This window comes from Callorhinchus milii, unplaced genomic scaffold (assembly GCF_018977255.1).
Source record: "Callorhinchus milii isolate IMCB2004 unplaced genomic scaffold, IMCB_Cmil_1.0 Scaffold2, whole genome shotgun sequence".
NCBI classification, from domain to species: domain Eukaryota; kingdom Metazoa; phylum Chordata; class Chondrichthyes; order Chimaeriformes; family Callorhinchidae; genus Callorhinchus; species Callorhinchus milii.
The window spans coordinates 65,064,154-65,076,767 of NW_024704743.1; the positions used below are offsets into that span (position 1 = coordinate 65,064,154).

The 12,614-nt window shown below is 40.7% G+C and overlaps 1 protein-coding gene across 1 annotated transcript in view; it reads right to left on the minus strand.

The window, feature by feature from the left end:
- cobl (cordon-bleu WH2 repeat protein) overlaps positions 1–12,614 on the minus strand; it is a 156,796-nt gene that overhangs the window by 27,360 nt on the left and 116,822 nt on the right. The window contains exons 11-13 of the mRNA XM_042332280.1: positions 9,007–9,113; positions 2,307–4,363; positions 2,068–2,187 (exon numbers count right to left, since the gene is read on the minus strand). Of these exons, the coding sequence (XP_042188214.1) occupies positions 2,068–2,187; positions 2,307–4,363; positions 9,007–9,113 (2,284 nt within the window). The remainder of the gene's footprint in view (positions 1–2,067; positions 2,188–2,306; positions 4,364–9,006; positions 9,114–12,614) is intronic.

Below are 12,614 nucleotides of genomic sequence, written 5' to 3' on the forward strand. Positions count from 1 at the left end.
TTATTTAGTATTGAGAATAACCTATAAATCAACATGTTTTACATTTTAAGCGTGTTGTAATTTAAGACTAATTTGGTTTGAAATGATCTAAACAAAATAGGGCCAATGCAATACACCTCATATTTAGACCTTTTATAAACTACATATAACTTTTTTCACCTATCATAAGAGAGGTACAGAGGAAGAGGATCCTCTACCCATTCTCATTCTTCCAGAAAACCCACTGCTCCAGTAATCTCATTAAACTGTTTCTAAATGAATCAAGCATCCAGCCCTCCACCACACCTAGTAATTCATTTAAGCTGATAGTTACTTCTGTGTAAAGAAATTCCTCCTAGTGCCTGTCCTAAAATTGCCCTTCACAACCCTGAATCTGTGTCCTTGTACCTTGCTGCCCTAGCACCATCTGAAAGTAATGTTGTGGGTTTACTTTCTCTATCCCATTTAGAATCGAATTTACCCTTATAATATTCCTTCCAAGGTGCCTCTTTTCAAGGCTAAAGAGCCCTAGTTTATAATAATACTTGCATTTGTTATAGCGCCTTATCATGCCGTTAAGACATCTCAAAACACTTCGCAGAACATATTATAATGTGAATTAATTGTGTATTTTTTTGCAGACGAGACTCAGCAGCCAATTGCACACAGCAATGTCCCACAAACAATTGTTGATTGAGTGACCAAATATGCTGTGATTACATATTATCCTGTCTTTCCTCATAGCTCATCTCTAATACTAAACATAAGGCTAGATCCAAAATAAAAAAAGTAAAATACAATTTTTTATTTTCTGTCTCTCACACTCCTCAATAAGAGTTTTTCAGTGTGTCCTAGGAACAGGAAGATTTCATGTTACAGGGCATTGTAAAGTTTATGCTGTCAATGGAAGGAAAAGGAGTGTACATACTAGCTTTCCACCAGTCCACCCATCACATAACATCTAAACTTACGACTCACACCCATCTAAATTGTTTTGATAATATTTGATTGAAGTTAAGCTGTGTCTCCATATCTCAACACTTTTGTCCAGACTGTTTTTTTAGATTGTGAGAGCAGTCCCCTCCTTTCCGTTCTCTTAGAAATGGCATTGTGGAACTTTTTCTTAATTAGGCTTGGTGAACAGCCAATTGATTGAATGAAGTGGAATCAGATAAACATTCTCACTCTGGGTCATATCTTTAGATGAGACATTATGGACTTCTTTGACCCCTACAATACAATTTATTCTTAAACTGCATATTTCACATTGGAGGATGTCCCAAAGTGCTTGATAGTTATGGCTGAGCACTGGAGCTAGGGTGAATGCTGAGGAGGGGAAATATGACTGGAAGTGCTGTTAAACAGGTTTTGAGGGGGACCTTGAAAGGAGGGGGAAGGGAGCAAGTCAGAGGGACCCGGTAATGGAGTTCCAGAGAGCGGGTGCCAAGTGGCTGAAAGCCCGCTTACCAATGATGGGACAGATTGAGTGCGGGACATGGAGGAGGTCAATCCTCTGCCTGTTTTTGAGAGGATAAAAGTAGCTGAAGGTAAAAATTTAGAATTTGAGAGAAAATTACAGCTTCCATTTGGCAGCGAAAATTTAGAACTACCATCCTGTACGATGCAAAAAATATCTCTATGGTCTACATCAAACATCTGGGCCAACACCAGGACTTAAGACCTTCCATTTTGATGGTGCTCACAGTCACCTCCCACCGGCTCGGGGTCAGACTCCGCCACCGTCAAGTGCTAGGTAAATGTAAATGCAAGTTGTTGTAGACTTGAATAGCGCCCATTTTCTTAGGATACACAGTTGCATTGTCAGTGTCCCGATTTTTTTTTCCCCCCCCAACATAGGGTTGTGCTTAAATTGGTTTATGAAATTTTGACTTGGATTAATACAGTACAATCATTTTAAAAAATCAGAAAGTTTTTTTTAAAACACTGATACATTGATGTGTTGCATTTTGTACTGTATTTTCAGTGATATGCCCATTAAAGGAGAAAGTGAACAATACAACCTGATAGCTAATAAGAATATGATGTTCTGTTGTGAATCTCGCCTTGCTTGTCTTAAGTTTTTCATACCTTATTCAGTTTTAAAACTCCAGTGTGGGCTCGAATTGATGCCAGGAGTGCCGAATGTCCATTCTCTGTCTCAATGAACGAAGGCTTTTTCAGGTTAGCATTTATCAGTGTATCAGAAACCTGGCAAAAAGAAAGTGCAGAAACATTATGTTTATCAGCGACGGGAATACTGAACTGAAGCATCTGGATTCTTCATGAAAGGAACAAGTCAGAACACAGGTTAAAAAAAGCTGCTGTACCTTTCTAAGATTTTCTTGTTGTTTTCCTGACTGGATGGCTTCCATTAGAGAACTGTGTATTGACTCGTCCTTCTGAACTGGCTTTTGAATAACAGACTTGAATTTTTTGACAGGACCAAACATGTTACTATTAGATATAAACTCAAGCTGTTTTGTGTCAGGGGGAGGGTCCGATTTCTCTAAAAATGGAGTTTCGATAACAGATGAGGTTGTAGGAGATACTGCTGGCAGATGCGAGGCAGATGGATGACATGAGACATAAGCACTCTGTCTTGCAACCACAGAGCGAAATGTAACTGAGTGTACATTTCGTGAAAGTGAACCTGAAGTTGGAGCTGCTGGAGCACTCACTAGTGTTTTCACCGTCTGAGACGTTGGGGCAGTGGAGCTCTTCCTTTTCTCATCAGATGAATGCAGCATACTTTGTGACATGTGATTTTTTGGAGGGAGATATTGCTCTTCAATGGAAACAGTTTCCTTTATTATTGTCTTAGATAGTTGTGAGTGGGTGGTAAAATTCGGGAAACTGAGAGGTCTCTTTTGATTTGACAGAGTTTTAACTGACAGATTATCATCTGGGACAGCTTTAGCTTCTGGTAGCAAAACACTTTTCTGATTGTTCACTTTTCTGAGATTTACAGTGCTCCAATTGGAGGGAAGGGCAGACCCAGAGTTTACTTGACTTCCTATAGAATCCAAATGTGAAGGCACCAGGAAAGACTTCTGTACACCATCTCTGACATTCTGGTTATCTTCTGCTCTGATTTCAAATACAGGATCACATTGAGTATTAGGCCCAGCTTTAATGGATTGCATGCCTGTGTATCTACAAATTGCAGAAGCAACATACTGGCTTGAAGTTCTTCTATAAGGTTTGAGAAAGTTACTTTCTGCTCTGGAGTCTGTGTTTGCTGGTGTGCTCGCCTTTGCCACGTTCACCGGTAAAACTGACGTAGGTGGTTTTGTCTCAGTGGACTGTGAATTGATTTTAAGTGACTTTCTATCTACAATTGTTGGCTGTGTAGAAACTAATCCAGAATTGGAAGATACCTTTGTTAGTTGCTTTGCTGGTTCTTGTATTTGTAAGTTGCAAGCCACAGAGCCTGTTGTGTTTATTGCTGTAGTTGGGTTTGCAGTCTGCAGATTATCTTTATCAGTACCTTTCACATTCCAGAATGCCTTTGCTCTCCCCAACAGTGACTCCTCAGAGTCAGTGGTTGATCTGACTGATGCAGTTTCTACATGTTGGCTTTCACTGTCGTTTACATAGACTAAGTTGCCTTGATCATCTATCTTAATAGCACCTGTAGATAACGACTTGCCTTCTCTTTGTTGACGCGTTAGAATTGGTTTTGATGGAATCACTTTGAATGTTCTCATTCCCACCTTTGGAACACACTGATTTGCAATTTTGTTGGCAGCTCTTTGCCATTTATTTGAAGCGACTTTGCATTCTGTTGCAATCATTGCTGCTGAAGGCTTCTCAACTTGCTCTTGACGATCTGCTTGGCTATTCCTCAGTGATTGAACACCGTGTTTAGCTTGCACTGTTAATGGGTCAACCTCTGCAGGTACAGTATCATGGACTTTGTTCCCATTATTCTCTCTAAACTGCAATTTAGACTTCAGATCGGTGTCAGGCAAGGGCATTTTTATTTTGTTCTCACTTGGCTTATTTTGAACATTGCTGATCTTTCCCAGCAGGTTTTCTCTTGACGTTTTTATTGGCATTTTATGGGTGTCTGTGCACCTGACAGCACTTAAATAAGACAGATCTGATGAAACCTCAGATAGTGGCTGCACCTGAATCCTAGTTGGTAAAGCTCCAAGCATTGATTTTGTTTGTACAGTTCCATGTTCACTATCTAATGATCTTTTTACTTCGGTAGCCATGGTTACATTTTCCAGTAAAATCCTCTCATTTTCTTTATGGGAACTGCTGGGTGCCTCACTGATGTTGGTCACTGGGACAGAATCTTGTACATCAGCCACCACATTTTTATTGGTTTCTTCAGGCAATAAGAAAGATGTTCTCAAGGCTGACTCCTCCTGTATATCTGTTAAAATCATTAAAAAGAACATAACCATCAACAACAACAGCAATAATAAAAACTTGCACTTATTTAGCTCCCTTCATGCAGGATAGTATCTCCGAGAGCTCCAGCCTGTTTCACATCCTCCCGACATGAAAGGCGCTATACAAATGTAATTTTGTTGTTGATGTTGTTGAAACTATCTACGTAACCCTCGGTCTTGCCAGGCTACACTAGCTACCTATTGCAGAATGGATTGATTTCAAAATTCTCACATATTAACTTACAAATCAATTCACACCCTAGCACACCCTTGCCCCTCCTACCTTCTTACACCCAACTCCACTACCCGCACGCCACCTTCACTTGAACAGATCGATTTCAAGATCCTCCCACCCTAACTTATGAATTAAATCACATCATAACACCTCCATACCTCTCCAACTTGCTTACACCCTACCTGCGCCCATTCCACCATCAGCGGCCTTGCTGTCAGCCACTATGCCCTAAAACTCTAGAAATCTGCCTCAATCCCTCCACTTTGCCCCCTCATTACTTGTCTTCAGATCACATCTGAAGATCTTCCCCCGTCTCTCGCTGACTCAGCATCAAACTCTGCTGCTGTCGACTGCTCCGAGATGCTACCCATGTGAAGGGTACTATGTAAATACAGGTTGTTGCTGTATCTTACAACAGCAACAACTTGCATTTATATAGTGCCCCTAGAGAAAATCTTACGCTGAGTCTGCGAATTAAAAAAAATTGCTGTAAACATCAAGATATAAACTGTGCCAAACAAGTTATTTTCAGTTTCCTGTTTTGACTTGATAGCCATGTACAGGTGAAAAATAAGAAGCAAGATGTCATTGTTTCTTTTCATTATTGTATACTTTCATAACTTTGAAGCAGTATATTTAGCTCTGTGATAGAAGCATAGTTAATCTAGGAAACATGAATTTGTTAGAGGCAAATTAATGTACTGCTACACTTCAGGCAGAATAGGGGTTTATGAAGCTTTGAGAAAACGTTTGGCTACACCGGTCGAAATTATGACAACCATCAATTATTCCGGCAAAAAGTAATGCTCATTAACAGGTGACAGCAAGTTAAACATGATCTCATTAGAGGTGAGGTGGCTGATACAGACATGACAGCGCATGTTACCTGGGTTAAGGCTGAGAGGTTGCTTAGCAACAGTTTTTGTTTCTTCAGACACCAAAGGCACCATATTTTATGTCTCTCATTTCATCTGCAAATTCTTCAATGATCAATGCTTGAAAAGTACAGTTCCTGAAGGATCAATGAATGAGTGTACCTTGTAGTACTGTATCTTCACCAATCAGGGCCAAGTGTAGACATTACCCAACATGACCAGATCAAACGGCATTGCCAATGGAAGATTAATAACGAATATAGAATTCATATTGTTAAATATCCCCCAGGCAATAAATATCATCAGATCATGGCTGATGGCTGCCTCGAGTTTCTTCATGCCAAAACATAAATTTGTCAGCAAGTTGGAGAAATATTTGAACTCATGTTTTTATGTGGTGCAATGACTTAGATAGCTATTACAGAGAGCTGGCACAGGCATAATGAGCTCAATGGACTTCTTCTAAGATGAACAATACTGAGTCTACCGGAGATTATAGGTTCTTAAATTTTCCCAATTAATGAGGTGCCTTGAGAACCCCACAGCCATTTTGTTGAAAAATTAGTTGATGTAGTTATTGGTTAATAAAGAATGCCACAATAGAGAGAGGAACAATGGCAATTGGCCATAAAATGTTCTACAATTCACAGTATAGCTGCAGCATGTCTCAGCCAGAACTTTAATGCTTTTTCCAAACAAAATATATGACCTAATGGCAAAAGTGTAATCAGATGTGCATTTATTGTGCACCAACACTGTGCTGAAAGCTAATCTTTTTAGTTATTAATACCCTGCTGTTCCTATGTCTTAAATAAATCAACAACAAATTTCGGTCTCCAGATTAAAGAATACCATTCTCTTTTAAAACTTCACTGTTAGAAAGGTTAATGACAAGCTACTACACAAGTTTTCTTAACCAGACTAGAATCAGCAATAATATTTGTTCTATTTTTTGAAACAGTAACATGTATTTCTAAAAATGTGTTTGATATAAGGTATTGTCCAGTTGAACAACTACTTTTTCTAATGCATTAGAGCCCATATCCCTTCTAATCGGGATGGTCCCATTGTGCGAATAACAACAGTAGCAATGAGGTCATTCCAATGTACTGTATGTACTAACCAAACACTCTTCCAGCACAAGTTATACTACAACTAAAGAACACACATCGCCAGCCCTTCCCCCTCTCTCTCTCTCACATTTCAACTCTCTCAAACTATCATATTCTAACTCTGAGTTCAACTCTCTATTTGTCTCATTCTGAACGTGCTTGATTCTCTCTCTCTGCCTCTCCAATTACGTGTGTGTGTCTCATTGTCTGACTCTAATTGTGTTTGTGTCTCTCTTTTTCTGGTCTCGATTTGTGTGTATCTTTCTCTTGTCTTCTGGCTCTCTAATTGTGTGTCTCTCACCTCTCTCTACCTCTCCAATTGTGTCTGTTTCTCTGCCTCTTTAATTGTGTTTGTGTGACTCTCTCTCATTCACCTCTCTAACTCTAATTATGTGTGTGTACATGTGTCCTTCTCTGAGTGCCTCTCTAACGATATGTGCTTGTGTTTATGTATGTCTCTCTCTAACCATGTAGTTACCTGGATCAGACATCTCCACCTCAGGCCACTCGAGTAAAATCCTGACTTAAATGTTTTTCTCTGACATTACAGCATGACTTTCTCTGAGCTGAAATGCGTATAACGGAACATGCATACTGACAACAACAACTACTTGGATTTATATAGCGCCCTCCACGCCGGACGGCGTCTCAGAGCGCTTTACAGAAACGGATCCCAGGACCGAGCCACGGGGAGGGGGAGGAAGGTGACCAAAGGCGCGGTCGAAAAGAAAGGTCTTCAGCAGAGACCTGAAAATGGGAAGGGAGGGAGCGAGACGAAGGGAGTGAGGAAGGCAGTTCCAGAGCCTCGGGGCATAGTGGCTGAAGGCACGGCCACCGAGGGTGGAGCGTAGGCCTCAGGGGACAAGGAAGAGGCCAGACCCGGAGGAACGGAGGCAACGGGTACTGTTTTGAGGAGAGAGGAGGTCAGAGAGGTAGGGGGGGTGCAGAGGAGTGCAGGGACTTGAATACAAGGGTGAGGATGTTGAAGTCGATCCTCTCTGGGATAGGCAGACAGTGCAGTCTGGCAAGGACTGGGGTGATCGGGGAGCGGAGTTTGGTGCGGGTGAGAATGCGGGTGGCAGAGTTTTGAATGATTTGGATTTTAAGGATGGTAGTGGATGGGAGACCGGCGAGGAGGGCGTTAGAGTAGTCCAGCCGAGAGGTGACAAAGGTACTCTATACTGTATTAGTTGGTGCAAATTAGAATGGTGAAAAGAAATGTTACATTTTGAGAACTGTAAGGACAGACATATCTAATTAGATTAGATATGCATGCTGACACTCCACATGTTGCAATTATTGTATATTTTTCATGGCTCTCACTGATACAACTGTTTTTTTTATGCCACAGACCTGGCACTACACCAGTGCATTGAATGTCAAACACAGGGATGATCCCCTAAACATCATGGCCCATCAAACTGCACCCAAGGGTGTCAGATGCTCAGGGTGTCAGATGCTCAGTCTGGCCTGTGATACCAATGTGATACATTCCCAATCTTAGCTCTGCCATTCCATCCTGCAAAAACATAAGCTTGTTCTCAATAGGGGAATATCCCAAATTATAATAACCCTTGCATTTGATATAGCGCCTTTCCACATTGCCGAGATGTCTCAAAGCGCTTCAGGGCATATACTGTAAAGTGGACTGTCTGTGTATTTTGTGGGCAAAAGCAGTAGCCAGTTGTGCACAGCGGTGTCCCACAAACAGCCATAGAGGGAGTAACCAATTGTTTTTTATTTAGGTTATTTATAGGCCAGGGTACTGGTAGAAATTACTTTTTCTTTTTAAATAGTGCCATGTGATTTTTAACATCCATCTGAACAGGCTGACAGAACCTCGGATTAACGTCTAACACGAAGGATGGCACCTCCGACAATGTAACACCCCCCAGCACTGCATTGGAGGATCATCTTAGATTGTGTGAGTTCAAGTCCCGACATGGGATTTGAACCCACAACCTTCTGACTCAGAGGCAAGACCTCTGAGCCAGGCTGACGCCCATTAAACAGGATTATATAACGATATAGGTTTTAAACTTTTCATTTCCATTGAAAATGCTAATAATTATAAAACTCCCCCCCTTCCCCCGGCTCTTCAGTTCCTCCACATACCCCTAGCTCCCCTCCCCATCCACCTATGACAAGCATTTTGTGACATCCTCCTGACGTGAAAGGAAAACACTACATGAATATAAATTGTATTGCATTTTCTCAAAATGCATTTGGGCATAAGTACAACAGCAGCAGCTGAGCTGCGGCTGCACAAAATCTATTTCTCATGTGTATCAATTTTCAATAATTTATGCTCTTGTATTAGATAGGATTACTTGTAGAATGCACACTTTATTTTATTCATTACTTAGCTAAATGTCAAGAAAGAATTCAGCTTGCGTTCCTACCATCCAACTCGGCATTCAATCCCGACACTGTCTGATGCATCTGGGCGGCAATGAAGATCTCATCCTCCTTCTTGCTATTAGATCCAGCACTTGAATCATTTTGAAGCCTAACAGTTACATGGATAAAAATTGAGAAAATTAATTTGATTTCTTCATTAATGGGAAGGAAAGTGCTTTATGCTCAGCTATGGTAGAAAATTACTTTAAAAATCTTTTAGAGCTTTAAGAACAAACACTGATCTTTGTCAGTCATTGATTCCCTCTTGTTTTCTGCCAGACTGTCCACTGGTTTCACTGACAGAAATGAACTGTGTTCACTTTGGATACAGGACAGATGATTGTCTATGAGATGATATAATAATCGTTGCATTTGAGATAGCGTCTTATCACGTCATCAAGACATCTCAAAGCACTTCACAGGAATATACTGTAAAGTGGTTTTGACTGTGCATTTTTTAGGTGAAACTCAGCAGCCAGTTTGTGCACAGCAGTGTCCCAAATTACCAAAACCTGACCCTGATAATGCAAACACAGTTTATATTTATATAACACTTTCATGTAAAAGTGCTTTATAGAATGAGATTAATGAAAAATTAATTGAATGTTGTTATGGAGGCAAACGTGGCTGCTCTTTCATACCAGCAGCATCCTACAACATTGAGGAAACATAGGATTTACAAGTTATTGTTGTATGTGGGTGTGTGCGTGCGTGTATGGCAGCTGGGTGGGGAGATGTCAGTTTTGTTGTGATGTCTTCTATTGAGTGGTCTGTCGACACTCACTGCCAAGGCTACAAGAATAATCGTGGGAACAACCAGAATCAGTGGAACCCCAGCAAGCAAGAGAAGGCTATCAAGCTAGCAGCTCCCTCTGCTCAACGGGCACTGGTCTGCTTCACATCTCCACCTTGCCATCCCTATCATCGGCAGTCAGGCCTTCAGTGTATACGACCCTGCTCTCTGGAACTCCATCCAGGAGTGCCTTCGACTCGCTCTTCCCTCAACTCCTTCATAATCCATCTCAAGAACTTCCTCTTTGACCACGCTGTCAGCCACCTTTCTCCCCTTCATCCCCTTTGACTTCCTCACCGCCAACTCAGGTCAAACCCTGGACTGTCCAGCTCCTTGGGACGGCCACCCAACATGAAAGGCACAAAATAAATATAAATTTGTATTGTATTGAGGCGGCACCAAGAGCAGAGAGGCATATACCAATGGGGAGAATAATTTAATTTAAAAAAAATTGGGAAAAATAATTCAGGTGATGCCCTTTTTTAAAAAAAATGTTTATTACAAACTGGTTATTTCCAGTTTGTTCCAATTTTTTTCCTACAAGTTGTTTTACAATATTGAAGTAAGTCTAGAATCGCAGCTTTTAGTGATACAGGAACTTCTGCTACTAAGTTGGATTGGTTTTGAGAAATAAGCACGTAGCACTTGTTGAGCAATGTCCACCTGTACTTATCTGATGTGGGCTTGCACGCCTTGGTCCTATTCCAACAATAACATGAAAATATTTCTGTGGGTAACTGCACTTAACTATCACGTGCCCAAAACTTGCCATACAATGCACTTTTGGGATATCCCTACAGTGAGGAGTGAGACTGACTTTGACCCAACACACACTAGCAAGCCAGTGTGCAGGGATTATGCCTGTCCATTCCCTCAATAAAAAAAATAAAAAGGCCAACATCCAGGTCATCAGGTCGACGTTTTTATTCAAATGCAGGAATTTAAAGTGGCAGATTTCAGGTTCTTCAGGTCACCGTGGATGTTACTTGCTTCTAGAATACTCGCCCCAAGATATCAGGTGGGTATTCTAGAAGAATGAGTTCAACTGGGCCAAAGGGCTGTCTCCATCCAACCTTCTCTTGAGATCTTGTAACCCCGTTTTAATGCAGTGGTTTTGGCCCATAAACTCAGACCCTGCTTTATAAAGAGGCATGCTAACAAATGGCCCCCAGTCAGTGCCTCTGGGACATCAGATCACTGCTCTCATCACTTCTTGCCCGCTGTATGTGCGCAGGAAGCCAGTCAGCTCAGGAAGAAATGTAGCATGTTTTCCATATAGCAAAGGCGCTTAGCAAACCTGCACTAAAATATGACGCATTGTAATAGGATGGACCTATATTTGCCTAATAACTTAATCTGTGACCCTTCGCAATTTTTCTGTCTCTTCTTCACAATTTAATATGCCTCTGAGCTTAGTCATCAACAAACTTAACATCTGCAAATATTTTTATTTATCCCCTTTTGTTCTTCATATTATTTCCTTGATAAAATAATAATCCTTGTATTTGATATAGTCATCTAAACGTCTCAAAGTGCTTCACAGGATTTTCTGTAAAGTGTAGTGACTGTGTATTTGTAGACGAACATGGCAACCAATTTGCACACAGCAATGTCTCACAAACAGCCCTGAAGTAAATGACCAAGTAAATGACACTTCAATGCAATGTTGGCAGTGCACTGCATTGCTGGAGGTGCCTTCCTTTCAATGAGACATTAAACAGAGGTTCTATCTACCTATTCAGGTGCATGTTAAAGATTTCAAGGCACTATTCAAAAAGAGAAAGGAGTTTCTCCCACTGTCCTGGCCAACAATCTCCCAGATGTAATCGATAATTCATTCAATGGCAGTTTTTGGACATTGCTGTGTGCAAATTGGCTGTCATGTTCAGGAGCTACAAAATATACAGTCACTACATTTAATAATAAATCCTGTGAAGCACTTTGAGGTTCCTCCCAACATAATAGGCATTATATCAAATGCAAAGATTATTATTATTGTAATTTTATCTGGGGGATTGTCGGAAAGGACACCGGGAGGTACTCCATTTCTACTCCATTTCTAATTCCACTCTTTAACATCCACCTGATTCAGTGGACAGGCCCTGTTTTAACATATAATCCTAATGCCAGCACCTGACAACCAATGCTCCTTCAGTACTCACATAACTGAGGTGAGTGTATCCTGCTCTGTTGCTGCTTTTAAGACATTCTATTTCAGAAAAGTTTTTCTGTACATTCATGAAATGAACTGCCTTTTCAACCTGTTCTGTCATTACTCTCCCAATCCAAGTGCAAATTAAAATTTTCTACTACCACTATAGTTATGTTCTTACAAGCCTCCCTGATCTGCAGGTTATATACATTCCTCTATTACTCCATCAGTCAGGAGATCTATAAAAAAATCTCCCTTTGATCCTTTCCACAGTTCTACCAGGGTCATTCCATTTCTCGATCAGCTGACACCTTGCTTCCTTATCTTTCCTGCCACAAAATGTTATTTATATCTCTAGTTTATTGACACCATGACAATCATCGTTCCTCTGAACCTTCTTCTCTTGGTTTCCAAATGTGATGTCCACATATTCTTAGGAAACAGAAAAAACAGAAGGAAGCTATTCAGCCCATCAAGCCAACAGTTTATTATTAGGCCTTGTCAGATCTTTTAATCCTACTTTCGTCATACCTCTTAATACCTCTATTACCTACGTATCTGACTGGTTCTCTTTTAAACATCCCCATTAATTCACCCTCAGCTTTCTGGGATAGAGCATTCCACATCTTTATAATGCACTGTGTGAAGAAATGTTTCCTGACCTC